At 33.9% G+C, this 27,012-nt stretch overlaps 2 protein-coding genes across 2 annotated transcripts in view; one reads left to right on the forward strand and one right to left on the reverse strand.

The window, feature by feature from the left end:
* The first annotated feature begins 3,333 nt into the window (after positions 1 to 3,333).
* LOC110103244 (fimbrin-4) lies at positions 3,334 to 23,805 on the forward strand. Its single transcript, XM_020831874.2, has 14 exons — positions 3,334 to 3,879; positions 3,988 to 4,158; positions 4,256 to 4,494; positions 4,681 to 4,852; positions 5,703 to 5,741; positions 5,955 to 6,023; positions 6,144 to 6,260; positions 7,452 to 7,663; positions 16,739 to 16,894; positions 16,969 to 17,168; positions 19,027 to 19,184; positions 19,263 to 19,359; positions 19,533 to 19,624; positions 23,271 to 23,805. Exons 1-14 carry the CDS (start codon positions 3,793 to 3,795, stop codon positions 23,535 to 23,537), a joined length of 2,076 nt encoding a protein of 691 aa, XP_020687533.1. The 5' UTR covers positions 3,334 to 3,792; the 3' UTR covers positions 23,538 to 23,805.
* A 2,077-nt stretch (positions 23,806 to 25,882) lies between these two features.
* Positions 25,883 to 27,012, reverse strand: part of LOC110103250 (fumarylacetoacetase) — a 32,424-nt gene continuing 31,294 nt past the window's right edge. Inside the window, exon 14 of the mRNA XM_020831880.2 lies at positions 25,883 to 26,167. Within this exon, the coding sequence (XP_020687539.1) occupies positions 26,096 to 26,167 (72 nt within the window). The 3' untranslated portion in view covers positions 25,883 to 26,095. The remainder of the gene's footprint in view (positions 26,168 to 27,012) is intronic.

Genomic DNA, 27,012 nt, shown 5'->3' on the forward strand with positions numbered 1-27,012 from the left:
TGTTAGACATTTGAATGTCTTACTGAGATCCAAATTCAGTGGTCTTAGGATCGTTGGATTTGTCTCGATGAGCTGCTCAATTCGACTATAAGCATGTCTTGTTTAGAAACCATTTGGTAAACCATATTGTGGTTTGAACCTTCCAATAGCGATTCAGGTCCTTGATTTGGACCCATTTGGACTCTGATTGACTCAAATTTGGTGTCGTTGGATTCGTAATTTTGAGATGTTTGGTTTGACTATAAGCATGTCTTGTGAATGTGTGAGTTGTTCATTTTGATTTTATCAATTAATTATTACTATATTCAATAATTGATAAGTGTTTTTTTACATCTTTCCTTTTTTATATGAATTTCTAATCAATTAAAACTTAGCAAATATATATTTATGATTTAAGATTTCAAGGCATAGCTGCATAGGGCCCCACATACGCTCAATAAAGCAGAAGCCAATGCTAACTTCTTATTTCTTGTCTAATAATTATTTGTTAGGAGATTTATATTAGAGGTTTTATGGTAAATAGAAAAAATAGACATCTAATTAAAGCTCACAACAAATTAAATCCTCCATTTTCACCTTTTTATTATAAATCCCTTAGTAAATCCTCTTATTCGGCGGGTTTATGGGATTTTATCGAAGAAGCATGCAAAATGGGAGAAAGATGATTAATATATTGTGACTTCCGGTCCGACAAGAAAAGAAAATGTTGTAAAAAAAAAAGAATAAGCTTTTATCAACTTATTCGAAATTCTACCTCACACGACACCGGGCAAAGTCGAAACGAAGAAGAGGAGAAAACCCAAACCCTAGATAGTCCTAAAACTTATTCAATAATTAATATGTTTATGATGAAATAAAATAATTAATAATTACAAAATCAATTAAGTAGTAATTAGTTAAATACTAAATAATAATTAAATAATTAACAATTTACTTAATTAACAATAGAATACTTAAATAATTTATTAGATAATTAATAGTATACTTAATAATTAAAAAACAATTTAAATAATTCTTAAATAATTAATTAAATTATTTAAAAAAATTAACTAGCTTCTAGATATATTATTTATAATTGTAACTTATTGATAGTAATTAAAATTAAAATTAATAAGTAACTATTATTTGAAATGGAAATTAAATTTAATTTTTTAATAAATTAATCTTGTTAAATTCTGGATTGCATTACCGTTCACATAATTTAACGGTTATCTTTCCAAACAGAAGGATTTAACACATAAAATTTACTAAATTTGAATTTACAGGATTTACTAAATCCTACAGCCCCTTAGGATTAGCTTTAATGCTTTTAAATTTTCACTACTATTAATATAAATATACGGTGTGGCAATCTTTATAATAACTAAAAGAATATATTTAGCGCATTAGAGATATTCAATTAATTATTTTTTCTGCATTACGATATCCATTTTTGGTAAAATATAATTGTTGATAGATTGTATTAAGAAATCTTTTATTTATATTAAATGGCCTTTAATTTCAACAGCTATCCATTTTATTTTTAAGATTATCAACGAAGACTTCATTCAATGAATTAGGCCCATTTCTTATTCACATTCTCATAAATATAATTACTTTTTCACAATTAATAATACAAAAATCAATCCGTTTAAAAGTATTTAAATATAATCATTACATTTAGTTTGAGATTATTATAATTGTGACAATCCAACCCGATAAGAGTCACAGACGGGTCAGATCCTATCCCGTTGGTTTGCAACAGGCCGACCCTAATATCTGAGTTTTAGAAACAATTTAGATTTGTCGTTTAATTTTAACTTTAAAACAAACAACAAAACATAGAACTGCTAATAATTTTTCAGTGTATAGAAAATAAACTAATTCATAAATTTTTTTCATTTATCCTTAAATGTACATAAAATAGTTACATTATAGCATATGACTACAGACCGAAACACAGAGCAAAGCATAATGTGCATATAACACTATAGTCTAGCAACAAAATATAATGTGCATATAACACTAGAATTCACATTTAGTACTCAAACAAAGCTTCCTCAATCCACTCCAAACATCCTCAAAATCATACAATTAGATTAATATGAATATAATTCATTGCATTGTAGCAATGAGAAAGTAAATAAAATGGTTTCAAAATTTACCAAAATGTCTTAACGGTAGAGAGCAGAATACACTACTGTGCATAAATTTATTGTTTCATAATGCAACTAAATTATCAGACATTGTTCAGAACACTATTTAAAGACTTTAATTGTATTGCAACATTATTTTTTTCAGAGTTAGGATTATTTTTTAATAAATTAAAATAGCGTAATTCCCAATATTCTTGGTGTATAATTTTCAAAAAAATATCAAAATATTCAGAATCTTTGTCTCTAAAACATACAGAAAGTTACATGATGAAAGTGTGTAAAGTTATCAATATTTTTAGACGACAAAAATATCAAAAAATTCTAGAAATTTATGTATTCTCTTAAACTAAGATATGCAAAATGCAACCTACCTCAAATATGAGCAAATTTCAAAACTGGTAACGACTTGAAGAGACCAAATTTAGTTTTCTCTCTCTATAAATCCCTCTCTCTCTCACTAGCTAGCCAACTTAAGGAGAAATGGAGTGAGTGGAATAATGAAAAATGATATTTAAATATGAAATTCAAGCCGAGCACCGTGGCACCAAACCATATGAGCGTCGCTGCGCTAGACCTTATGAGCAATTTGACATGAACAATTTTGGGAAAATTCAGAGAGCTCAACATCACGATGCCCTAGGAAACAAATTTCAAATTTTTAGAATGTACAAACAAACCCTTTATAACCCACTTAAGCGTACGAACAAGCTTTCACAAGCACATAAAATACTTTCAAACACATATAGAAGGGATCAAAGGTAGAAATTCAGTGTATAATCTTTTTCAGATTAAGTCAGAACAGGTTGAACTGTGTACTAATCCTGAAAATGTCTCACTAATTATTCTAAAATCTTAAAGCTATTTAATTTTGAGTATTTTTAAAAATAATTATTACCATTGGCCAACTATTACGATTATCCTGATGGCGACTCTCACCATCATATACATTAATTTATTTAGTTTTTACTAAAAATAATATTTTGTTTAAATATTAAAAAAATACTTATTTTATATTAAAATAAAAAATAAAAAATAGAAATAAATTAATTAAATTAGTTTTTCATAATAATTTTATAAAATAATGCAGCGGTCCCAAACAGGCGCTTAAACAAACATTACATTCAATAATTAAAGCCTTTAACTACTAAACTACTAAAATAGTATAAAATATTAAAATGCCTAAAAAAACAGTGCCGATTCGAAGAAGCAAACACGTCGTGGTTGCACAAATCAAGGGCGGCTATAAGAGGCGAGCGCATGTTCCTGTCATTTCCTTTCACCGCCCTCTTCGTCTGATGAAGAAAAAAATTCCTTTTGCTTCCTTTTTCCTCTCCCATTATTACTCGGATTTTCTTTCATTTCTTTTTTCTTTTCTTTGCCTTCTGTCTCCGATTCACACGGAATCTGGTTACGGAAGAGAGGAGAGAGGAAGTTGTGTAAAAGACGGTGAAATGGAGTAGGAGGCAAGGAAAGAACGGAGGAGAGACGGAAAATTTTCATCTTTTTTTCGTTTTGGGTTGTTGGGGACGAAGAATTCCGCGTTGCCTGCAGTTGTGGTGACAAGGACGATCGATTTCGGGAACTGGTTTTTGCGTGTCGATCTGAAATCGTATTCGAAAGGAGGATTTCGATTGGGGTTCTGTTGTAGTGTATAGAAATGGCCGGATTTGTTGGGGTTCTCGTGTCTGATCCGTGGCTTCAGAGCCAGTTCACTCAGGTGGAGCTTCGGAGCCTCAAAGCCAAAGTAAGCCATTACGATTACGATGATATTTATCGTGCTCTGAAATTGAACGTTTCTTGCAATTGCTTTGTTGAACTGATTGTTTGCGTTGAATGCCGCGGGATCGGATAGTACATCTATATAAAGAGGGAACATGGTCATGTGAGAGTAAGCGATTTGCCACCCGCAATGGCAAAAGTGAAGAGCATCAAGGATGCGGTCACTAAAGAGGAGATTTCTTCTATCTTAGAAGAGTCCTATCCGGACACCGGGCAAGAGATTGAGTTTGAACAATTTCTTCGGGTATTGAATTGTGTCTTTGCTTCAGATTTTGTTTCTGTTTCATATGTCTCTAGTGTTGGCCGATTGTTGGGTTTGATGATTTAGAATTGCTGCTCAGGAATGTTTGAATGTGCAAGCAAAAGCTGCGGAGAAATTGGGTGGTGCGAAGAATTCCTCTTCATTCCTGAAGGCTTCCACTACCACACTTCTGCACACTATAAATGAATCGGAAAAAGCTTCTTATGTGGCTCATATAAATGCTTATCTTCGGGACGACTCGTATTTGAAAACATACCTACCGATTGACCCGGCTTCAAATGAAATCTTCAACATAGTTAAAGATGGTGTCCTCCTGTGGTAAGTAGGTTTTGGTTGAGGTTGTATTTGCAAATCTGTCTATCTTTGTCAAAATGAGATGGAATGTAGATTACTGATTTCATGCAAACTAGGAAGCTTCCATTACTTGAAAATTTTTTATTGTTGGCCAAATAATGTGGATTTTGCTATTATAATAATTACTGAATTCTTATGATTTGTTTTTAGTAAATTGATCAATATTGCTGTCCCCGGGACGATAGATGAGAGGGCGATCAATACAAAGAGGATTTTGAATCCTTGGGAGAGGAATGAAAACCACACTCTTTGCCTCAACTCTGCAAAAGCCATTGGGTGCACTGTAGTTAATATTGGTACTCAAGATTTGGTTGAAGGGAGGGTAAGTTTGAGTCAATATCAAATTCAGATTTGTCTTAGAGTGATAGACGTCTCAAAAATTTTTTTATTGTATTTTCCAAGAAAAGCTTTGTTATTGCATTTTGTTTCCGTACCTCCTTAATGGAGTCTTTCTTTTAAGTTTATTTCTCAATGCCTTTTATAGTTGATGAAGTAATTCAAGTTCTGGGAGTAGTATATTACATGTTCATGCCAATGTTGTAGATTTGCTTTTTAGGCTAAAGAAACCTGCATGATGTATCATTGCTGTCCACAAATAAGAAATAATTAGTTCACAATTTAAGTTTTTTTAATATGATGTGGAGCATGGAGTATTCAAAGGCTTTTTTAAAATTAATGACAAGTTTTGCAGGTGGATCATTAAAATCCATTAATTATGCCTACCAGACTTTAAACTGTAACTTCCATATGGCCTTTTGAACCTCCATTCTGTAAAATGAAGTTTTTTTCTCTCTGATTGGAATAAAATTTTTCATTTTGATTTATTTGAATTATCTGAGGAAAAAATGACTGTTGTACTAAGAAACCAGCCTTTGAAGTCAGTTTTAAAGAAAACTTATACTACATAAAATTCATATCTCCAGTTGTTTGGGATTGTAAAAGAGGTGGACCGTCACTAGTGCTTATACCGCCCCTATTGTGACGGGAGGTCACAAATTCAAGTTACAGAAATAGCTTCTTTGCAATGCATACATACATTAACCTCCACCTAGACTCACATTGGTGGGAGCTTCATGCATTGGGCACACCCTTTTTTCTATTTGGACTTGTCATAAATAGGAATTTCTCCCTCCATCTATTAAAGTGTTCTAACCATTGTTTCTCTTTTGCAGCCTCATTTGGTACTGGGTTTAATTTCTCAAATTATCAAGGTAATTATGAAACTTGTTATGTTTACAACCAAATTGGAAAGAAAAAAGTTCATTTCAAAGTTGAGAGGTTACCAATTGTTTATAGTATTGTACAAGGGAACGTAACCTTTTTATGCTTTGAGGTGTACTCAATGCATTTTTTATATTGCATGTGTTTGTGTGTTCTGTGGGTTATCGAGAGAATTCAGGCTTGATATTGCTTTTTGTTGCTAGATACAACTCTTAGCAGATCTCAACTTAAAGAAGATGCCTCAACTGGTAGAGCTAGTGGATGATAGTAAGGTCGGACAACATTAGCTGATTCTCACTTTTGTATTTTATCAGCTTTGAGCTTCAGCTCGCTACACTAGAGGGAATGTAGTGGCAGTTATCATAGCTTACCCTTATGTTTTGGTGTTATAGGATATTGAGGAGCTTTTGAATTTACCACCCGAGAAGATGTTACTTAAATGGATGAACTTTCATCTGCAGAAAGCTGGTTACAAGAAACCTGTAACAAATTTCTCGTCTGATTTGAAGGTAAACAAAAATAAGCACATCAACTTGGAGAAGGAATTTAGTGATTATCTGCTCAGGCCAGATATTATTATTCCAATTTAACAATAAAATTATTATCATGTCAACTAAAACTTATTAAAAGATTTATGCAGAAATGAAAGCGCCTTATCTTTGCATTATTGTAATCTTTCATTGATAAAGGATAATAAATTCTGAGGCATTATGTTTGATAAACAACAAATGAGCACTTCAGTGTCTTCAGTTTTGATCGCGTGGTTCGTGATTTCCCATTCCTTATTGTTCAGATTTCATTTACTAATGCTGATAATTTTTTGCTTCAGAAGACCTGAAGCACATATCAGTATGGACTTGTTTTAATGTAGGCATATTTGAAAGTTCAACTATTACTGTAGAAAGCTGATATCCACATTTTGGCAGCACCGGGCAATGCTGTTCCTCACATTATATGTATCACTTTGTTCTTATATCTGCTGTCACACCTTGTTAGATGTGCTCCTTATGGAGATAGGTTGCATTGGCTATCATCTTTTCAGTCATTTGTCATTGCATATCAACCATTCATAATGTGGTTAATGAATACAGTCATCCTCTGTAGCATTCCATTGGTTGGTGCTGGTAATAGTGGATAATTTTGTCTATAATTGGGTCCCATTTATGGCAAACATATGTCATCTACTCAAATGTGGTGTATATCATAGCTTGAGGAAGCCATGCACATAAGACAGTTTTCAGTCTGTTTGTTTGGTAGGTTCTCGATCATAAAGCAATCCTCGATGCATCATCGTCATCATTAGCTCTATCCCACCACTTACGTTTAGTCAACTTTGCAAATTCTTATTTTTCATTCATTCCTATTGAGTGCTACTCGAGGGGCTAAATCTATTTTTCTTAAATCATTTTGATTAATTTATATCCATGTAATCTTTAGATCTAACCTTTATCCTTCCTAATCTTTTGGCACTTCAAATGCATATGGCTAACAAATTTACCTTGGGAAACGTTGTATAATATCCTTTGTATTATCATTATATATTTGTCCTCATTCTAGATTCTTTTGTGTGTTTCTTCTCACAATGCTGTTCGTTTTGTTGCTAGTATTTTTGTATTTGTTTTCTAAATGTGAATGTGGTATGACAGTTGCGTAAAATGGTCATTTTATTACAACTTAGATCATCAAATCTTTGATTTCAGGATGGAGAGGCATACGCACACCTTTTGAATGTTCTTTCCCCTGAGCATTGTTCTCTCGACACCTTAGATGCCAAAGATCCAACTGAAAGGGCAAAGCTTGTACTTGATCATGCGGAGAAAATGGACTGTAAAAGATACTTAACCCCAACAGACATAGTTGAAGGATCCACAAACCTCAACCTAGCTTTTGTTGCACAAATATTTCATCAGAGGTTAGAATTTTTGGTTGTTCACCATTTATCCTCATGTCAGAATAAGTTGCTTGAACATGTAAATATGCATAGAATTTTCAATTTGTTCTCGTCTAAAGTTAAGTTGTACATACATTGCCTTTGAACCTGTTAAATTTAGAGAATTGGAGAGAAAAAAGACTTCATTTTATTGCACAACCTTGTCCCTATTCATAGATCTATACAAGATATATTAATAAAGAAATAAATAATTGCATAATAATACATAATTGCTCTAATATAATCTTTCCTAAATCAGCCATCTAAATATGGAAGGAGATCAACGTGATCCAAGTGAGCCTCTTACAGATTCCCATTTTAGCCGTGGGATCAAAATGCCAAGGGACAACTAGGATTTAATAGGTGAGCCTTTTATAGATTTCCATCCTAGCCGTGGGATCAAAATGTCAAGGGACGGTTGGGATTTAACACTCCCCCTCAAGTTGGGGAATACAGGGATCCGTCCTTCCCAGCTTGGTAATCAGTCCCAGAAAGGTAGAGTTATCGAGTCCCTTGGTAAGAATATCTACAAGCTGATCTTTTGATAAGACATGGTCAATACATATAAGACCACAATCAAATTTCTCCTTTATGAAATGTCTGTCCACTTTTATGTGCTTGGTCTTGACATGTTGAACTGGATTGTAAGCTATGCTGTTTGTTGATTTGTTGTCACAATGTAGCTTCATGGATCCTTCCCACTTGATCCTTAGATTTTCTAGAATTATCTTGATCCATAGTAGCTCACATATTCTTAAGGCCATAGCTCTGTATTCTACTTCTGCACTAGATCTTGCCACTACATTTTGTTTTTTGATTCTCCATTTAACATGGTTTCTTTCAAGGAATGTGCAGTATCCGGAGGTAGATCATCTATCGACTGGTGATCCTGTGTAATCTGCATCACTATATGCTTTTGGGATTATTCCACAATCTCTTCTGAAGAGAATGCCTTTACCTAGGTTCCCCTCAAGATAGTGCAGTATTATGTCTACAGCTTACATGTGAGTCTGCTTTCGATTTTGCATGAATTGACAGACCATACTTATAGAAAATGCTATATCTGGTATGGTGTGAGAAAGGTAGATCAATTTTCTCATAAGTCTCTGGTAAGCTCTCCTTTATCTACATTTGGATCTTCTTTAGTTTCCCCCAATTTGAGATTTGGTTCTACTTGTATTGTTGCCAGTTTACAAGCTAGTTTATATGTTTCTTTTAGAAGATCATTAATATATTTTTGTTGTGAAATGAAGATTTTGTTGTTGGAGTGGACCACTTCATTCCAAGAAAATATTTTAATCTACCAAGATCATTTATGTTAAGTTCCTTTGCAAGGCATTTCTTTAGAATTATTTTCTCCTTTTCATCATTCCCAGTCAAGATGATATCATCCACATACTAATAAAATTATGACCCCCCTGAGTCTGAGTGCTTGAAGAATAATGCATGGTCTCCTTGACTCTATCGATAACCATTCAGTAGTACGACTTTTGAGAATCTTCCAAACCAAGCTCTATGTGACTGCTTTAGCCCATATAGAGTCTTTTTTAACCTACACACTTTGTTTTATCCAAATTATTCCTTAAATCTTGATAAAATCTCCATAAATATTTCTTCCTCTAAGTTCCCGTGTAGGAATGCATTTTTGACATCCAACTGTTCCATATGCCAATTATAATTAGTTGCTAATGAGAGCAAGATCCTCACGGTGTTCATCTTGGCCACAGGTGCAAAAGTTTTTGGGTAGTCAATTCCATACGTATGAGTATACCCTTTCGCCACAAGTCTTGCCTTATACCTTTCCAGTGTATCATCAGCTTTGTATTTAACAAAGAACACACATTTGCAGCCGACTAGTTCTTTTCCTACTAGTAGGTCGGTGATCTCCCATATATTATTCTTTTTCAGGGCCAACATTTCATCTTTCATGGCACTTCCAATTTTCAACTGATAAGACTTCATAAATATGATTAGAAATATGAATATCATTTAGTGTAACTAAAAAATTTGTGTGAAGGTAAGAAGTTATGGAAGGATATAAAGTTGGTTATGGGGTACAAGGGAGGTTTTTTTGGTGAACTTGTATTTACCTCAATTTTAGGAGACGGTTCAGATTCTTGGATATGCTCTGAACCATAATTTGGATTTGTACGCCTTCAATACACTTTCCCAAATATCGTTATTCATAATAGTTTTGTCCTCAGTTTCCATGGCTTTGATTTCAGGTTTAGGTGGATTGTTTTGAGGTGGTGATGAAAGGTCAAGACGGCGAGGATTTGATAGGTAAGCCTCCCATAGATTTCTATCCTAGCCATGGGATCAAAATGCTAAGGGACAGTTGAGATTTAACAAAACTAATATTTTCCAATGAAATAAGCTTTAATAACACATAAACTAATAAAAAGAGGTTCATAATGCTGGCCCCAACTAGTTGGGATAAGGCTAATATTGGTGATATTATAAAAGACAAGAATTATTGAGAACTATTTTAGTATGCTGTTCTTGAGTTAAAAAAAACTTTTAGCGAATGAAGATTTACTTAGACATCAAATTAGAAAATATGTTGCTTGAGATCACCCAGTATTTTGGCATTGTTGTTAGCCAAGCTATTAATCTGTTACGGCTGCAGGCCAAGAGAGGCTAGACATGTAGTGGATGGGGTAGAACCTGAAATCAAATCCAGGGAGATTTCAGCCCCTCTTGTGGGGCCGAGCAAAACAATAATTCATTATGTTAGGAGGGTAATTAAGGAGGGAATTAGGGAGATAATTAAGGAGGGAAAGATCTCCTATTTGAATTCAAATAGGAGAGGGAAATTAATAAGAAAAACAAACTAATTTTATGGCTGATTTGGAGGGGATTAATTAGGAGATGTTTCCTAATTAAATAGGGCAGATTTGGGGGCTGATTAATTAGGCGATGTTTCCTAATTAAAGAGGGCAGATTTGAGGGCTGATTTGGAAGATATTAATTATGATATATTTCTTAATTGAAGAGGACATATTTTGGGGTTGATTTAGGAGGGAATTGGGAAGGGCTTTGTTGATATTTATTATTTATTGTTTGCTATAAGTAATATGCTTTATATTATGTTCGTATGGAGAATTTGATTTGAGAGTACTGTAGTTTCTTTTTGTGAGGGATCCTAGCAGCGTCTAGGGTTTGGGAGAGAAGATCCTCTCGAAAGAGGACCATTATATCTTGCTTTGTTTGTATTTGATTTTCTATCAATAAAAATTTATTTTTGTGTTGAATGTCTTGGAGCTTGTTCCTATTTTTGATACCAAGGCACATCAAATTGGTATCAGAGTGAGGTTTTTGGAGAGATAACAATAAAGAAGGTGAATGCGTTGAAAGACAAAATAGAGCAAATCAAATTCGGCATGGAGAAGTTTTTAACTATGAAGAATCGGATGGAGAGCCGATTTGGAGGGATAGAAGAGATGTTAAGGAAACTCATGAAGATGCAATCCAAAACTCCACCGGTGGTTGCAATTACCAACCCTAACCAAGATTTATCGGAACTTCCTTGGTCGAATCTATGGGAAAGGAGATCGAACGGAAGGGGTTCGATTCGATAAGGAGAGTTTTGTCCATAAGAGCCTCCTCCTTGGGCTCCAATAAAGGGTGGATCAGGGTTTCCAGAAAATGAGACAACAAGGAGGGAATTGTGTGGTGGAGGTGGTGGAGTGACTGACCATTATGGGAGGTATTTCGGGCAAGGGGAGTGGGCGACTGGAGATGGCAGAGGTCAAGCTCAATCATGGGATTGTGCCATGCAAGAACGGATGGAAGAAAGGTGGGAGTCTCCCCTTGATACATGGGGGAAACATGGGGAGTATTGTTACGACTACAGGCCAAGCGAGGCTAGACCGACAGTGGAGGGGGGCGGAACGTGAAACCAAATCTAGGGAGGTTTCAACCCTCTTTTGGGGCTAATTTGAAAGAAATTAATTAGGAGATATTTCTTAATTTAAGAGGACAAATTTGAGGGCTGATTTGGGAGGGAATTGGGGGAGCCATGTTAAAAAAAAAAAAGAAAATTGGGGGAGGGATGTTTTGGTATTTATTGCTTATTTTTTGCTATAACTAATAGGGTTTACATTATATTTGTATGGAGAATTTGATTTGAGAGTGCTGTAGTTCTCTTTTTATGAGGGATCTTAGTGGCATCTAGGGTTTGGGATAAAAAGTCCTCTCGAAAGAGGACCATTGAATCTTGCTTTGTTCGTATTTGATTTTCTATCAATAAAAATATATTTTTGTGTTGCTTGGAGTTTTTTGTTGTTTTTGATACCAAGGCGCATCATAACCCTCTTAGAAACATACAATGATATTATTATACATAAGTTGCAGATGAGAGAAAAAGTATTTCCATTTAGTCGTACTATTGCATCTCTCTCTTTTCTTATTTTCATTTTGAACACTGCTCATAATTGAAACATAATGCCACTTTTAGCTTATTAAAATATCATAACTTTGTATACACTTACTTGGATCTTAATGAGCCATTAATATTTTCATTTGTTTTTATCAATTGTCCCCTATCCTACCTTTATACTAAATCAACTTCAATTTGCAGTTTAAGAATTGCAACATATTTGTGCAATTTATCATTAATACCATATTATATATAGTCTTTTATAAAAAAAAATTTAGGATTATTTGTTATTAACATTCTTTAACACTGCCGTTGTCAGGTCCTAAGTCTTGGATGAGAAAAATGGAGGGTTGCATTAGGTAGTCGACAACCAAAGTAAAATTTGTTGAATAATTATGATATGAATCCTTTAATATATTGTGTTAATACTAGGGTGTTCCCTGGAAGCGACATGCTGTATGATCTGAATATAACAATAAGTATGCAAAGGCTGCTGCATCGGTGCATGGGTTCTGTGTTAAATATGCAAGGGTTTCAACATTAAGGACGGATGTGGGCAAAGAAATTAAAATTATGATAATAACTTAGAATATAGGTTCCCATATAGAAAAATTAATGAAATTAATAGATATTATGATTCATAGAAGATAAATATTATGTGCATTTAAAAAACTAAATGGGTTGGAGAGAAGGCTAAAGAGATTGATAGTTTAGGATTTAAACTATGATATTCAGGTAGGAGTCATACTAGAAATGGTATAGGTGTGATTATTGATAAGAGTTTGAAGGATAATGTTATAAAAATTAATAGAATTGGAGATATGATTATAACTTTAAAGATTATTATTGATGTTATGATTATTAATATTGTAAGTGTTTATGCTCCTCAAGTAGGTTTGGATTTGTGTTTAAAATTAAAATTTTGGAATAATTTAGAAGAATTAATATAAAATATACCTCTTGAAGAAAGAATTTTTATTGGAGGAGATTTAAATGGACATGTTGGTAGAGAGGTAGATGATTTTAAAAGCATTCATAGTGCCATGGGTTTGGGACGACTAATGAAGGTGGTAAGACTATATTAAATTTTTTTTAGCTGATGCTTTTTTAATTGCTAATATTTTATTTAAAAAAATAGATGAGTATCTCATCACGTATATGAATGGATATAGTAAATCTCAGATTGATTATTTTCTTATAAGAAAATTAGATTGTTTAGATTGCAAAGATTGTAAAGTTATTCCGAGTGAAAGTTTATGTACCCAACATTGCTTATTGGTTTTGGACTTTAAGATGAAGGGTTAGAAAATAAAAAATAAATAAAAACGACGTTCTAGGATTAGATGGGGGCATTTAAAGAATAGTAATAAAAATATTTTTGAAAGTAAGATTTTAAATGCTAAGGTTTTGTCTGGGTATGTGGATGCTCATGTTATTTGGGAAAAAGTGACTAGTAATATTAAGAATATTACAAAAGATGTGCTTGAAACATCAAGGGAAAAGCACCTAATAATAAAATTAATTGGTGGTGGAATCCAAATTTACAAGAAAAGATAAAAAAAAAGAAAATTTATTATAAAAATTGGTTTAGATGCAAAAATTTTGATAATTGGGAAAGTTATAAAGAGCCACATAAGGCAACTAAGAAATCAACATGCAATGCAAAAATTTTAGCTTTTAATGATTTATATGATAGATTGGATACTAAGGAGGGAGAAATATATATGTATAAGTTTGTCAAACAAAGAGATAATAGTTATGATTTAGTTCAAGTGAAGTGTATTAAGAATTAAGATAAAAATGTAATTTTCTTAGAATATGATATTCAATAAAGGTGAATGAGATATTTTGATAAACTTTTTAATGAAGATTCTGATAATACAATTGACTTTAGTGACCTTAGCATGCTAAATGAAAATAAAGATTTTTATTTTTATCGATGTATTAGTAAAATCGAAGTTAGAGAGGCTTTAAAGAAAATGAAATGTGAAAAAGCTGTTGGACCTGATGATATTCTAATAGAGGTGTGAAAATTCTTAGGAGATGAAGGAATTTCTTTGCTCATTAAACTTTTTAATACTATTTTAAAGACTAAAAAGATGTTAGATGAGTGGAGAATGAGTGTTGATTCCTATTTTTAAGAGTAAAGGTGATGCACAAGATTATACTAATTATAGAGGAATTAAGTTAACGTGTCATACTTTAAAACTATGGAGCGAGCTATGGAGCGTAGGTTGCGGTGTTATACTAATGTTCTCAATCAATTTGGATTCATGCCGGGTACGTCTACTATGGAAGTCATACATTTATTGAGAGGTTTGATGGAGAAATATAAAGAGAATAAGGAGGATATACATATAATATTTATTGATTTAGGGAAAGCATATGATAAAGTTCCAAGAGAAGTGCTATGGAGAGTCTTGAAAAGAAAAAATAGTTTAATATGCTTATATTCAAATCATTAAAGATATGTATGCAGGAGCTATTGTGTTCAAACACAAGGTGGTTGATCAAGTATTTCCTATTTCGGTTGGATTACATCAAGGATCAGCCTTAAGCCCATATGTTTTTGCTTTAGTCATGGATGTTCTCACTAGACATTTGCAAGAGGATGTACCTTGGTGTATGCTTTTTGCTGATGATATTCTTCTTGTTGATAAGATAGAGAAGGAGTTGAAGGTAAACATGAATTATGGAGGTCAACCTTAGAGTCTAAAGGTTTTAACTTGAGTAGATCTTAAACTAAATATATGGAATGTAATTTTAGTAGTAATAGACCTAGTGGGGGGATTGTAACTTTGGGCGATCAAGTCATTAATAAGAGTACACGTTTTAGATATCTTAGATCTATTGTTCAGAGTGATAGTGAAATAGATGAGGATATTATCAGTAGAATTCAAGTTGGATGGTTGAAGTGGAGGAATGCATCGGGCTTGTTGTGTGATAGAAAAATCCCCTTCAAACTTAAGGGAAAATTCTATAAGATGGTGGCGAGACCTGCAATGCTTTATGGTGCATAATGTTGGCCATTAAAAGAGAAACATAATACTAAGTTAAGTGTTGCAGAGATGAGGATGTTCAGGTGGATGAGTGGATTTACCCTTAGAGACATGATACAAAATGAGCATATACGTGAAAATGTTGGAGTAGCTCTAGTCAAAGATATGATTAGAGAGAGTCACCTTAGATGGTTCGGTCACATAAAATGATGGCCTTCCGATGACCCGGTTACGAAAGTAGAGGTATTATATTTGACTTATATTAAGAAAGGTAGAGGTAGACCTAAAAAAACTTGGTTAGAAAATATTAGAAATGATCTTTCTTTATTAGATTTAAATGAGAATTTGACTTTTAACATGACACAATGGAGAAAAAAAACTCATGTAGCCGACCACACATAGTGTGACAAAAGCTTGATGTTGTTGTTTTGCTATTAACGTTCTTTTGTTGCTTCGTAGCTTCAAAACTTACCATTAATCTCTTGGAGTTTGTTGTACGCACAACCCAATGTAAGGTTATGCTTAAAATTCTGTGTTTTATGGTGGGGGTGGAAGTGAGTGGTTGCTAGCTACCCAAGTCAACTCCAGAGAACTCATACATGAAACAGGTTGGAATATGCATAGTTTTGAATATGAATCAAGGGAAGGTTTTTAAAGTGTAGCTCTCCGTGGCTAGGATGCGGGCTCTTTATCATTGGGCTGATCCTTCAAGTGCAATTATATACAATATAAAGAGAAAATTTTGTTCTGTTCTCTTTGTTGAGTTTTTAAGGGGGAGCACATTATTGCGATTTCAAGCTATTGTTGCAGGGAATGACAGAATTGACTTACGTGCTAAATGGTGAAATAGTTTTGAGCTATTTTTGCTTATTTTCGAAAACAGCAGACATAAATGATGATGTTAATGATTCACTTTAATTTATCCTTAAATAATCTTCTTTATTAGGAAATCTAGGATACATTATCATGGCGTTTTAGTTATTTAAACCTCCATATTTTGTTTATATCTAATAATTTAGGCTTTTCATGGGGACATGGATTTGGAATTGTAGTCTTTAGGGAACTGCCAAATGTTGGTTCTTTCTGTATCTTACTCCCAAATATGGATGGTGTAATCTTCTCTGGTTTGTGGATGAAATATTTGGTGAAGATAACATTGGCTTGTGTGTGCTATCATTGTAGCTGCTTTTTCATATACATTAATCATATGCTTATTTTTAATAATTGTTTTTTTGATTCTGAATAGTCTGAACTTTCAAGTACTTGTTAAATTAGGAGTTATGGTTGTTAAACTAGCTACAAGAAGGGAATTGTCCCTCGTTGATATTAGAAGAGTGCTTGGCACATAGTTAGGCATCAAGTTCAAATTGGCAAGTTTTGAGTTGGTTATAGGGTATTGTCACATCTTTAATAATGCATTTGTGATCCTTCTTCTCTTGCTTAAAATTGGTACTTTTTAGTACAATATGTAACATACGTGAGACATGTTTGATAGGAATATTTTCTTTAAAATCATCTCTTTTGCTATAATTCCCTTGAGAGATACATCTCTTCATGTTGCTTTCGTCTTAGGTCTTCTGCACTACCCTATTGTTGGTTTTATTTTCATTTTTAAGTCATTATATATTCTCATCGCTTTTCTGCACGTGAAGCTAATTTTACTTGTATTCTTTGCAGGAATGGCCTTTCCATCAGCAGCAAAAAGATGTCCTTCGCAGAGATGATGCCTGAAGAAGTGCAAGCATCTAGAGAAGAAAGAGCTTTTAGGATGTGGATCAACAGTCTTGGAATCACTACTTTTGTCAATTGTGTGTTTGAAGATCTCAAAAATGGGTGAGAATGTTTCTATCATTTGCTATTATTTGGCTTAAGGCTGATGCAGCTGATTGATCATATACTTTCTACAGATGGGTTCTTTTAGAAGTACTTGACAAAGTTTCTCCAGGATCGGTTAATTGGAAGCATGCATCAAAACCTCCCATAAAGATGCCGTTTCGGAAAGTAGAGAACTGCAATCAAGTTGTGAGAATTGGAAAACAGTTGAAACTCTCTCTAGTTAATGTGGCAGGGAATGACATTGTACAAGGAAATAAGAAGTTAATGCTTGGTGAGTTTGCTTAAATTCTACTGATTTATACATATTTAGCATTTTTCCTAGTTATTTGCAAGTGGAATGTTCACTCAATCTTGTCATCTTATATGCTCTAAAAGCATTTTTATGCTTGAAATTTGTCTCTCATTATGTACTTCCCCTTTTTCCTGCTTGGTGGATGATCCAAATGTTTTATGGTTGAAAAGCAAGTTTGTGAACTTTGTCAGTAAATTTGAAATTTGTATTGCAGCCATCCTTTTTTCTATGCTTGGTTGTATTTGTACTTTCTAAGAACATCCATCTTTAAGTTGCATGCTAAAGAATTTTTCATTCATAAATGTAAATTATTTTAGCATGTATTTGATAGGAAGTGGATACAATTTCAGCAAAACTATAGAACAACATAAGAAATTTAGGAAGAAGAACACATAAGAACTCTTTTTTTATTGAAAGAACTAAGAAGAAAAACACAAGATACAGATTGAATCTTTAATTAGAGAGGAAGATCCGGCTCTCCCAAACCCCTAACCATTGGCTAGAGCCCACTCAACCTAAACAAAACTACTTACAGCAAAACACGAGCATAATCTGAAATCACCCCTTAGTTAGCCTTAAATAGGCTCCCATAATTCCCTCCCAAAACAGCTTCTTTTTCTTAAATAATTCCCTCTCAGAATTGAATTCAAATTAGATCTTTTCCCCTAATTAATTTTCTCTAAATTGTAATTAAAACTTTTCTGAATAATTCCCCCATTAATTTTTCCTTACATAATGAATATTAACTCCACTAGGCTTTCCGTAAATAATTCTCTCATATTTGAAATTCAAATTAGATTTCTCTTCCTAATTAACTCTCTCTAAATTATAATTAAAACTTTCCTAAACAATTCCCCTACCCTAGTGGGGCCCACCGGCTCAGCCAAACATTGATAGGTGAGACTTATTTCTTCAAGATAATAGCATGCTTGCATTCCCGCAGAGGAGACAACCCCTGAATTGGCTGGAACACCCCTCGATACTGCTATTGGGGTGGTTAAACCATATTCGATGCTTCTATCTTCTCCCCATCTTTTTCTCGTTCCAAACACTATAGTTCCACCAAAAATCCCACTCATTCACCCTTTACCCTCCTTGGAAGTGGCCCCAAAGGTGGCATCTTCTCTTCTTCCCCCAACATTTCCACCTGTTGATCTTCCCCTCTCCTTATAGAATTAGGGGTTCCTCCACTCCCTTGGTCGCCGGTGGCTCTCCCGCCTCCGACAATGCCATTTTGGTTTGGAACTCAAGCATCTCCTCATCATCTCCTCCATGATGACAAACTTCTCATCAATATTATCATGGATGATTGAAAATTGCTTTTTGAAATATGAAATCTTTTCTACAAAATCAAATTTCAATTATTTGATCTCTTCTTTCAGCACTTCTACCTTTCTTTCCGCCATATGTACCCGGATCTAGGCTCCAAATAGCAAAAGAAATAGCAAAAAACATCAAATCTGATCTTCCAACAACAAAAATTAGCAAGACGAAGGGAACAAACGCAATAGAAATCAGCAAGGAAGACTTATATTTCAGCCCAGGATACGACTCTGATACCAATTTGATAGGAAGTGGATACAATTTTAGCAAAACTAAAGAAGACATAAGAAATTTAGGAAGAAGAACATACAAAAACTCTTTTTTTTTTAATTGAAAAAACTTAGAAGAAAAATGCAAGATATTTATTTTATCTTCATAGTCCAGCATGCTGAATATTTTTTGGTTTGCCAAGTTAATAATTTATTTTTATTTCATAAAGTATGACTGGTATAAGTTACCAATTTGGCTACATAAAACGTGAAAATAAAGATGCATTTATGGGGCTTTGCTTCAGCTTATTTGTGGCAATTGATGAGATTCGACATAATGCAATTGTTGAAGAACTTGAGATTCCATTCTCAAGGAAAGGAGATTACTGATTCTGACATACTAAATTGGGCAAATCGAAAAGTCAAGAGCTCAGGCAGAACTTCACAAATTGAAAGTTTTAAGGTATATAATTCAAGAGATATCACTTGCTATATTTCTAGTGCTGCAGCTCTGAACTTCCTTCTCTTTCACTATTATTAGGATAAAAGCCTATCCAATGGAATATTTTTCCTTGAATTACTAAGCTCTGTAGAACCAAGGGTTGTCAACTGGAACCTTGTAACGAAGGGTGCGACCGGTATGCTATATTTATAAAGCAGCTTCACTTTTTTCCTTACTTTTATTATAAATGCAAATAAAATTATATTTCAGATTAGATTCAAATCATTTTTTTTTAATTAAATCAGGGCATGATGATTTTAATCCGCCTCTTTTTTTTTTCCCTGATTCTTTGAATACTACAAAATGCAGATGATGAAAAAAAATTGAATGCTACATACGTAATCAGTGTGGCTAGAAAGCTTGGCTGCTCTGTCTTCTTGTTACCTGAAGATATAATGGAGGTAAAGTAGATATTTATTTTATGCATTGTTTTGTTTATTATAAGCAAAGGATCTGATAGACCGGCTGATTTGATTGGTAGGGAATTAAGAAGTTTCCTAATTAAGAGGGAACTATTTAGGAAGGTTTTTAATCAAAGGGGAATTGTTTAGGAAAATTTTTAATTACATTTGGGAGGGAATTATTTATGGCAAGAGATTTAATTTGAATTCAAAATCTAAGAGAAATTTATTTAGGGAAAAGAAGGAGAAATTAAGGGGGATTATTTAGGAAAGTTTTAATTTGATGTGGAACAATCCCATGCGAAAATGATTTTCTTAATGAAAGTTTGCATGCTTAGATTTAGAGGCAATAATAGGCAAGCTCTTATGCGGAATTGAACGATAAGATAAATATTAAAAGGCACTTAGCTTAGGTTAAATCACATGAATAAAAGTTAAGATCAAAAAGATAGCCAACTTAATCCGACATTTCATACATGGATCGTTCCAACAATAAATTCCAATACTAATAATAAGATTATGTCTATTGAAAGGATCCCTCCACATTAACTTCTTCCTATTACTAGGGTTTCTAGCGGCGCATAATTGACATGATTTCTTCTGAATCCATTAATAACCATAACCTAAGAGTAAACTAGGAAGATAAGGACGTTAGGGAAAGAGTTGTCATTCAACCAAGGAAAGAGTTACCAACTTCCGGTGATGGCTTTGTTGGTTGATCGGACGTAGGGGGTGCTTGACAGCTTCTTGATGATTGATGACAGCCACAATCCACGAACAATTCTTTGGGCAGCGAGTCTTCAAACATGGGAGACGATTCCCAGCCGTCGGGCCTTTATGGTTGCTCCCGGAGTGGGTGGGACAGCAGCAAACTGCTGCGGGAATCTTATGGACAGCAGCTTTGAGAGCAGGGAAAGCAGTTGGTCGTGTAAAAAAACTGTGGACAACCACTTGGAGGACTTGTGAAAGTCCTGGACAGCAGTTGGGAGGCCTTCTTATTGTTGTGGATGCAATGGCAAAGGCTGGATTTTCTGGCTGCAGGTTTAGGAGGTAGGAAACTCAATGTTTTCAGGAGTTTGGAGGATAAGTGGGGGGGGGGGGGGGGAAGCCAACGCATGAGTCTAGGGAGGTTTTCAGCCAGCAACATGCTGAGAATTTCCAATGGGAATTAAATTCCAGAATTGACAGATAGGAAAAAGTGGGTGGGGGGGAAGGGTGAAGGAGCCCTTCGTTTCACGTTTTATGATTTTGAAATCTAAAATTACCATTTAGGAATCTGGAAATTAACCCATTTGAGAGGAAGGACATTAAAGAGGTATTAATTGGTGGTAGAGGTTGGCAATTAGAGGAAGAAGCAATGGGATGAGTGTGGCCGGCCATATGGAGAGAGAGAGAGGCTTGAGTTTCAATTGAGTGGGACCACAATCTTAATTTCAGTTTTTAACAAAAAATCTGAAATAATCAGTTAACAAAATCTAAATAATTTCAGTTTTCTAAAGAGGAGAGTTTTCCAATTAAAGCCTTGCAATTAGATTGAATTCGAATTTTCAAAATTCGAAATTTAAATCCAATTAATTGAGGGGCATGATTATAGGAAGCAATTATGGAAAAATCAATGACTCATAACAATTTGATATCATTATTTGAAATTCCAAGGAAGGGGCAAGACTCGGCGGCAGGCAGGGGAAAGCAGGGCCGGCAAGGCTTGGTGGCTGCCGGGCGCTCCGGTCCGGGTTGGGCTGGCGCTGGCCGGCGGGTTTGGGCTGGCTCTGGCTGGCCGCGATTTGAACGGCTGCAGCGCCGACGGCCTGGACAATCCAGGGAAGGGGCGGCGAGCAAGAGCAAGGGAGGAGGATTGTGGGAAAATTCTCGGGAATCCAAAGCTCATGAATCTCTAATCTCCCACTAGTGACTTCAATCCAAAATCTTCACAACAACGAATTGATCAATGGAACTAAAAAGAAAACGAGCACAAGAACAAGAAAAACATTAAACTCACAAAAGAGATCTAAGCTTTTCCTACGAAACTCACTAAGAGATCGTGGAGAGTTTCACTCACAAACAGAGAACATTGAAATGTGAACATACAAAGAGATCAACGTAGAAAATTCTATTTGTTCATCATCCCATAATACAAAACAACTTAGCCTATAAATAGGCTCAGAACAGAATAAAGAAATAAAAGACTTAAAATGCCTTCGGCCTACAATATTACATGACCACCCGTAAGGGTTATAAATGCGAAAAACAACTATATAAAATAAACAGTACATGAAACATATAAATAAATAACTCAAAATCTTAACCGTGATCCCGATGTCCTCATCATAATTACAATTGGGAGAGAATTAATTATGGAAATAAATCTAATTTGAATTCAAATCTGAGAGGGATTTATATATGAGAAGGGCTTGATTTGGGAGGAATTATGGGAGCCTATTTAAGTCTTAACTATGAGGTGATTTCAGATTATGTTTGAAGTTTGCTGAAATTAGAATTTCTTAGGTTATTTGAGCTCTAGTCTGATGATAGGGATTTGGGAGAGTCGAATCTTTCTCTCGAATTGAAGATCCAACTATATGTTGCTATTTTCTTTCATATATCTTGTATTATAAATAGTTTTGATGTGTTTTTCTTCCTAATTTCTTATTATCATTCACTGATTTCAAAGAAAAGTGCATCAACTTTCTATAAGGATCCTTGTTAATTAACGCTGGACTTTCCAAACGATCTAAAGAAGCTTTAAAATAAAAGATCTAAGGATTTCCCATTCTGAATGTGGCAGGCTAAGAAACCCCATGTGATGATGGATATTTGAGTTTGATGTGATATATCGGGAACATTTTACTTATTCTTATAATGATGTTCAACTAGATATTCACAAAGCAGTTGAAAAACTAAGGAGCAGTCTACATGTCTAAGGCACTGTTGAACCCGGTTTGGTAGATTTTTGGTTTAGATGTTAACTGGCACTAAAATAACTTCTTGTTCTCAGATTCTCAATGTTAATTGTAAAAGTTTATGGGTTCCCAAGATAGATGGAAGCCATGGGTTCAAACTCTAACTTAGATGGTATGCTCTTTTAAACTTTATTTATGACGGGTGGTATATTTCCTCAACTCCTGTTTGAAGCGTGATATATTTTACTAATTATCTGAATGTGTTCGTATTGTTTATGCTTCTCTTCTCTCTTGGATTTACATTTTTTTGCGATGAGATAATATGTACAACTCCATTGTTTAACACCTAAACTTTTATATTTACTAATATACCACACAAAACCCTTCTTTTAATTAATTCTAATATTCTGTTTAAACCTTCCGTCCAAAATCACTATCTGTCTTTCCCATCAATGACATCCTTTCATAGTGAATACAAGTATCTCATCGCTTCAATGGAGTGGTAGAATAGAAGGAAATGAGGATTTTAGGCGGTATATTAGTAAATATAGAAATTTAGGTGTTAAATATATATATTCAATAATTTTAAGTATTATGCATGCAAAAATCCCTACAAAATTTAGAAATATTAATATATTCTATACGCTTATAACTTTTGAGATCATATGCTCGTTTTTCTTGTTTAATATCAAGTCCTTGAGAATTCTTATTAGCTTTGAAAGTCCAAATGCTTTTTATCATTGCAGGTAAACCCAAAGATGACCCTTGTTTTCACTGCCAGCCTCATGTGCTGGAGCCTGCAACAAGCTTCTGAAGATTCCGAAACATCGGAGATCTCTACCGATGATTCGAGCTCTCTGAAAGCCCCGTCAGATGGCGAAGACTCCAGCAGTGTGGCTGCTGATAGCTTCTCCAACCTAAACTTAGATGATGCTGCTTCAGACACTTCACAAGTAGAGAACATCTCTTCCATTGCTGAAGAAATGGTTGAAGTCTCTCCAACCAAAGATTAGCACATCAGGAACTCTTTTCTTGGTCATAAAAGCTTTCACAGTAAGTTTGAATACCTGTAATTTTTTGTTTTTGTTTTTTCTTCAATAGGTAAAGAAGAAAATGGAGGTTTTGGGTGGGGAGAAAGAGGGTAAATAAGCTTTTATGGGCCCCCCTTTCATTGTAGCTATATTCTTTCATTGCATACACGTTTTAAATAAGAGTATGGGTTCTTAAATGTTGTTTCATAGTTGAGTTTGGTGATTTTCATGTACTTCTTGAATGGATATTGCTTGTGTACAGATGTTTAATTTAAAAATTCGATTGAAAAATCATCAAATTTTATAAGTTTTTTTTTTAATAGTTAAGGACTATGATCGATGAGGATCTTATTATTGTATTGAGTGATTTTCTAGAATTTTGTAATAGTGAGATCCTCATAAGGATTTCAAGTAGATAAATGACAATAGCATTGAGAACCCTCATAAGGCTCACTTGATGAACTTGGTTATGAGAAGGGCATAAACGAGCCAATATTTAAGAGGATTTGACAGGCGCTTGAGCTTGAGCTTGAGCTTGAGCTTGGCTTATGGTTGATTGTATGAGAAAATCTTATGCTTTGCGTTTGGTTCACTTTAGGCTAATGTTTGAATTGAATTGCACGAAGAAGAGCTATTGAGAGAGTTTCGTCCAAAGTGGGAGGAATAGAATCAAAGTCGAGTTCTAATAGAGGGCAAATTATTGCATCCAGTCACCGGACGCGCAGAATAGGTTCAGATATCCAATAAAAATATGCCATGTCACATGCGCTTTAGGTGCGCTTTACCTGCGTTTTTGACGCGCTTAATTTAAAATAATATTTTATTAATATCCGGACCTATCTCCGTGTTCGAACGCAATAATTTGCCCTAATAGAGATGATGAGATAGAGCTTAACTTTGGCCTAACTTTGAGAAAAAAAATTAAAATTAATGTTAAGGCCTAATCCACATAGAATGCAAAACAAAAGGTTGGAGTAGCTCCTAAGATTAGAAAGAACTATCCTAAATGATTGTTATATAAAATATTAGTCTTCCAATGATTTGATTAGGAGAATAAATGCATTAAACTAATCTTTTTAAAAAATAAACAAATATAGACATCAAAAGATTTTGATTAAAAAATATTAAAAATAATTTTATTTTATTTTATTAAAATGAAACTTTAATTCTTAATATAAGACAATGAAATATAATTCATATAGCTAATCCCCGTATAAGATAAAAACTTAATATTATTGTTTAATATAAAACTAAAAGCTTTTAAGTCCATCAAATTACAAAAAATATATAAGAATATTCTTACGCAAGTTTTCTCTCATTATTTCAACACACGAGTATTTAAATCTTAACAATATATTAAAATTTAATAGCTGAAATATAAAAAATGATATACATAATATGTATGTATGAGAAATACAATTTAATTGAGTCGAGCAATAGTTATTAAATGCTTAAAGATAATTAGTGCATTATAAATAAACATTAACATAAATAAAAAGAATCAAGTTCTTATTTCTACTCCAATTAGTTTCTTTTCTCCTTTTTTTTTGGTATTGGCATGAACTTTAATTCGTCGTTTATCATTGAGATCCTCTGGAGTGAGGACTATGCTCATTTGGTTGCTTATAAATAAAAAATACATTTAAAAATAATAATTTGAAATTCAATAATAAAATAACCAGATACACAGCTCATATTAGATTTTATTTAGGACAGCTTTTTTTTTTTAAGATAATATATTAAAACCCAAAAAGGATTACAAGAAGCAATAAAGCAAAATGACAGTAAAACTAAGAGAATATAGGGTAGATCAGTGCGAAGGGCTCAATAATTGGCCGAGGCTTCCAGCACCCCCGAAACTACGCTTAGACCATCCAATTTGGTGAAGAGAACAGCGTAGCAACCAACCCAAACGACCAGCCATCCAACCGAGCAAAAGACCCCCATCAAAAGTTGCCACGAGCCAACGACAGAGGAATGAGCCCCAGCCACATTATTATTTAGGACAGCTTTCTCATTGCTTTCTAGAACAACTTTCTAGTATAAAAACAATCAAGTTTAAAAAAGTTTTGTACTAAAAACCCGCTAGAAGCAGGAAGAAAGCAGTCCCAAACAAATCATTAATCAATTGATTAAAAATTTTGACTATCAACTAAGAAGTCTTGAGTTTGAAATTTGTGTAAATTGGCTCAAAAGTATTAAAAAAAAAAAGTTTTAGGGATTTTGCTTTTAGGGTGTGGGATGAAGGCTTCCTTTAATACTACAAAAAATGCAGAAGGAATGACAGAAGTAAGAGGAAAAGTACTAACAAAAAAATCTACAATCAGTTGAGTTCAAATATTTTGCTAAAATGTGTTATTTTATTAATAAGCCGTTTCCATCATGCCATGCTCATATTTTTGTGAACAAATATTTTTTTTTGAGTTGCAGAAGAAAAGTACTAACGATAATGTATATTATTCATTAAAAGCATGTGATGGTGGGGTTAAGAACCTCACTGCATTGAGAAGGAACAGATGAAGACTGAGAAGGTTTTGGTATCATTGATCTTCAGGGATTGCTGGGAGTATTTTACCAGTGCATTTGCCGAAGCCTATTTTATAGTCTTTCCCCTGCAGGGATCAGAGAGCAGAATGATTTTCAGTTGTTTATAAGAAATTGTAAATATTTAGCTGTTTTATTATCAAACATCTAAATGTAATTAAGATGCTACAAAATTCACCAAGTAGCCTAAAGCATTGAGCTGCCAAGAATGCCAAGAACTAGGGGCGTCAATATTAGACACGATATGAAAATTCGACTCGACGGTGTCACCAAAAAAAAAAAAAAATCAGGGTTGTACCAACTCGCATAACATGTTAAAAAAAAATCATATCGTATTTAGATAGGCTATGTTAGGCCGATTCAGGCTAATCCGAAAATAATGACTTAACTATTTGATTAATTTTTTTGATAAAAAAAAACAAGAAATGTTTTTTGTTTTCTAAATTTTTGTGTCTAAATAAGGTAATTGCATTCATTTTGGGTTGAGTTGACTCTATCCGGTCACAACTTAAATATCTCTTGTGTTGTGTTAGGTTGGGTTTGGGTTTGGTCAAGTCAATCTTAGTTGAGATTTTTTACTCTTTTAATAAATAAGTCAAATTCATGTTATGTCATTTTATTGTCAGATTCAAATCTAACACATGAAACGTAATTGACAACCCTTACCTAGAATTATATCTTAAGAAAGTCACCTAAGAGTTAGCTCTAATTCGAAACTCATACTAAACTCACTCGAGGGATGCACGAAGTTGCCAACGAATTTGCCCAAAAGACTTGCTAACTTGCCCAAAATATTTGCCAGCCACCTCGAAAGAATTTGTCGAAGGAACTCATTTGTAGTTCTCATAACTAGAAGTTGACTTCATGCCTAACTTACTCACTATACAGCTAACTATAATGGGTTCAACCTAAT

The sequence above is a fragment of the Dendrobium catenatum genome, unplaced genomic scaffold, assembly GCF_001605985.2.
Source record: "Dendrobium catenatum unplaced genomic scaffold, ASM160598v2 fragScaff_scaffold_1117, whole genome shotgun sequence".
Lineage (NCBI taxonomy): Eukaryota > Viridiplantae > Streptophyta > Magnoliopsida > Asparagales > Orchidaceae > Dendrobium > Dendrobium catenatum.

Bases quoted from the DNA above. Each gene is read 5' to 3' on its own strand.
- LOC110103244 (XM_020831874.2), top strand. From the start codon at position 3,793: ATGGCCGGATTTGTTGGGGTTCTCGTGTCTGATCCGTGGCTTCAGAGC. The intron at 3,880-3,987 runs GTAAGCCATTAC...GGGATCGGATAG, and splicing joins TTCGGAGCCTCAAAGCCAAA to TACATCTATATAAAGAGGGA. The intron at 7,664-16,738 runs GTTAGAATTTTT...TATTCTTTGCAG, and splicing joins GCACAAATATTTCATCAGAG to GAATGGCCTTTCCATCAGCA.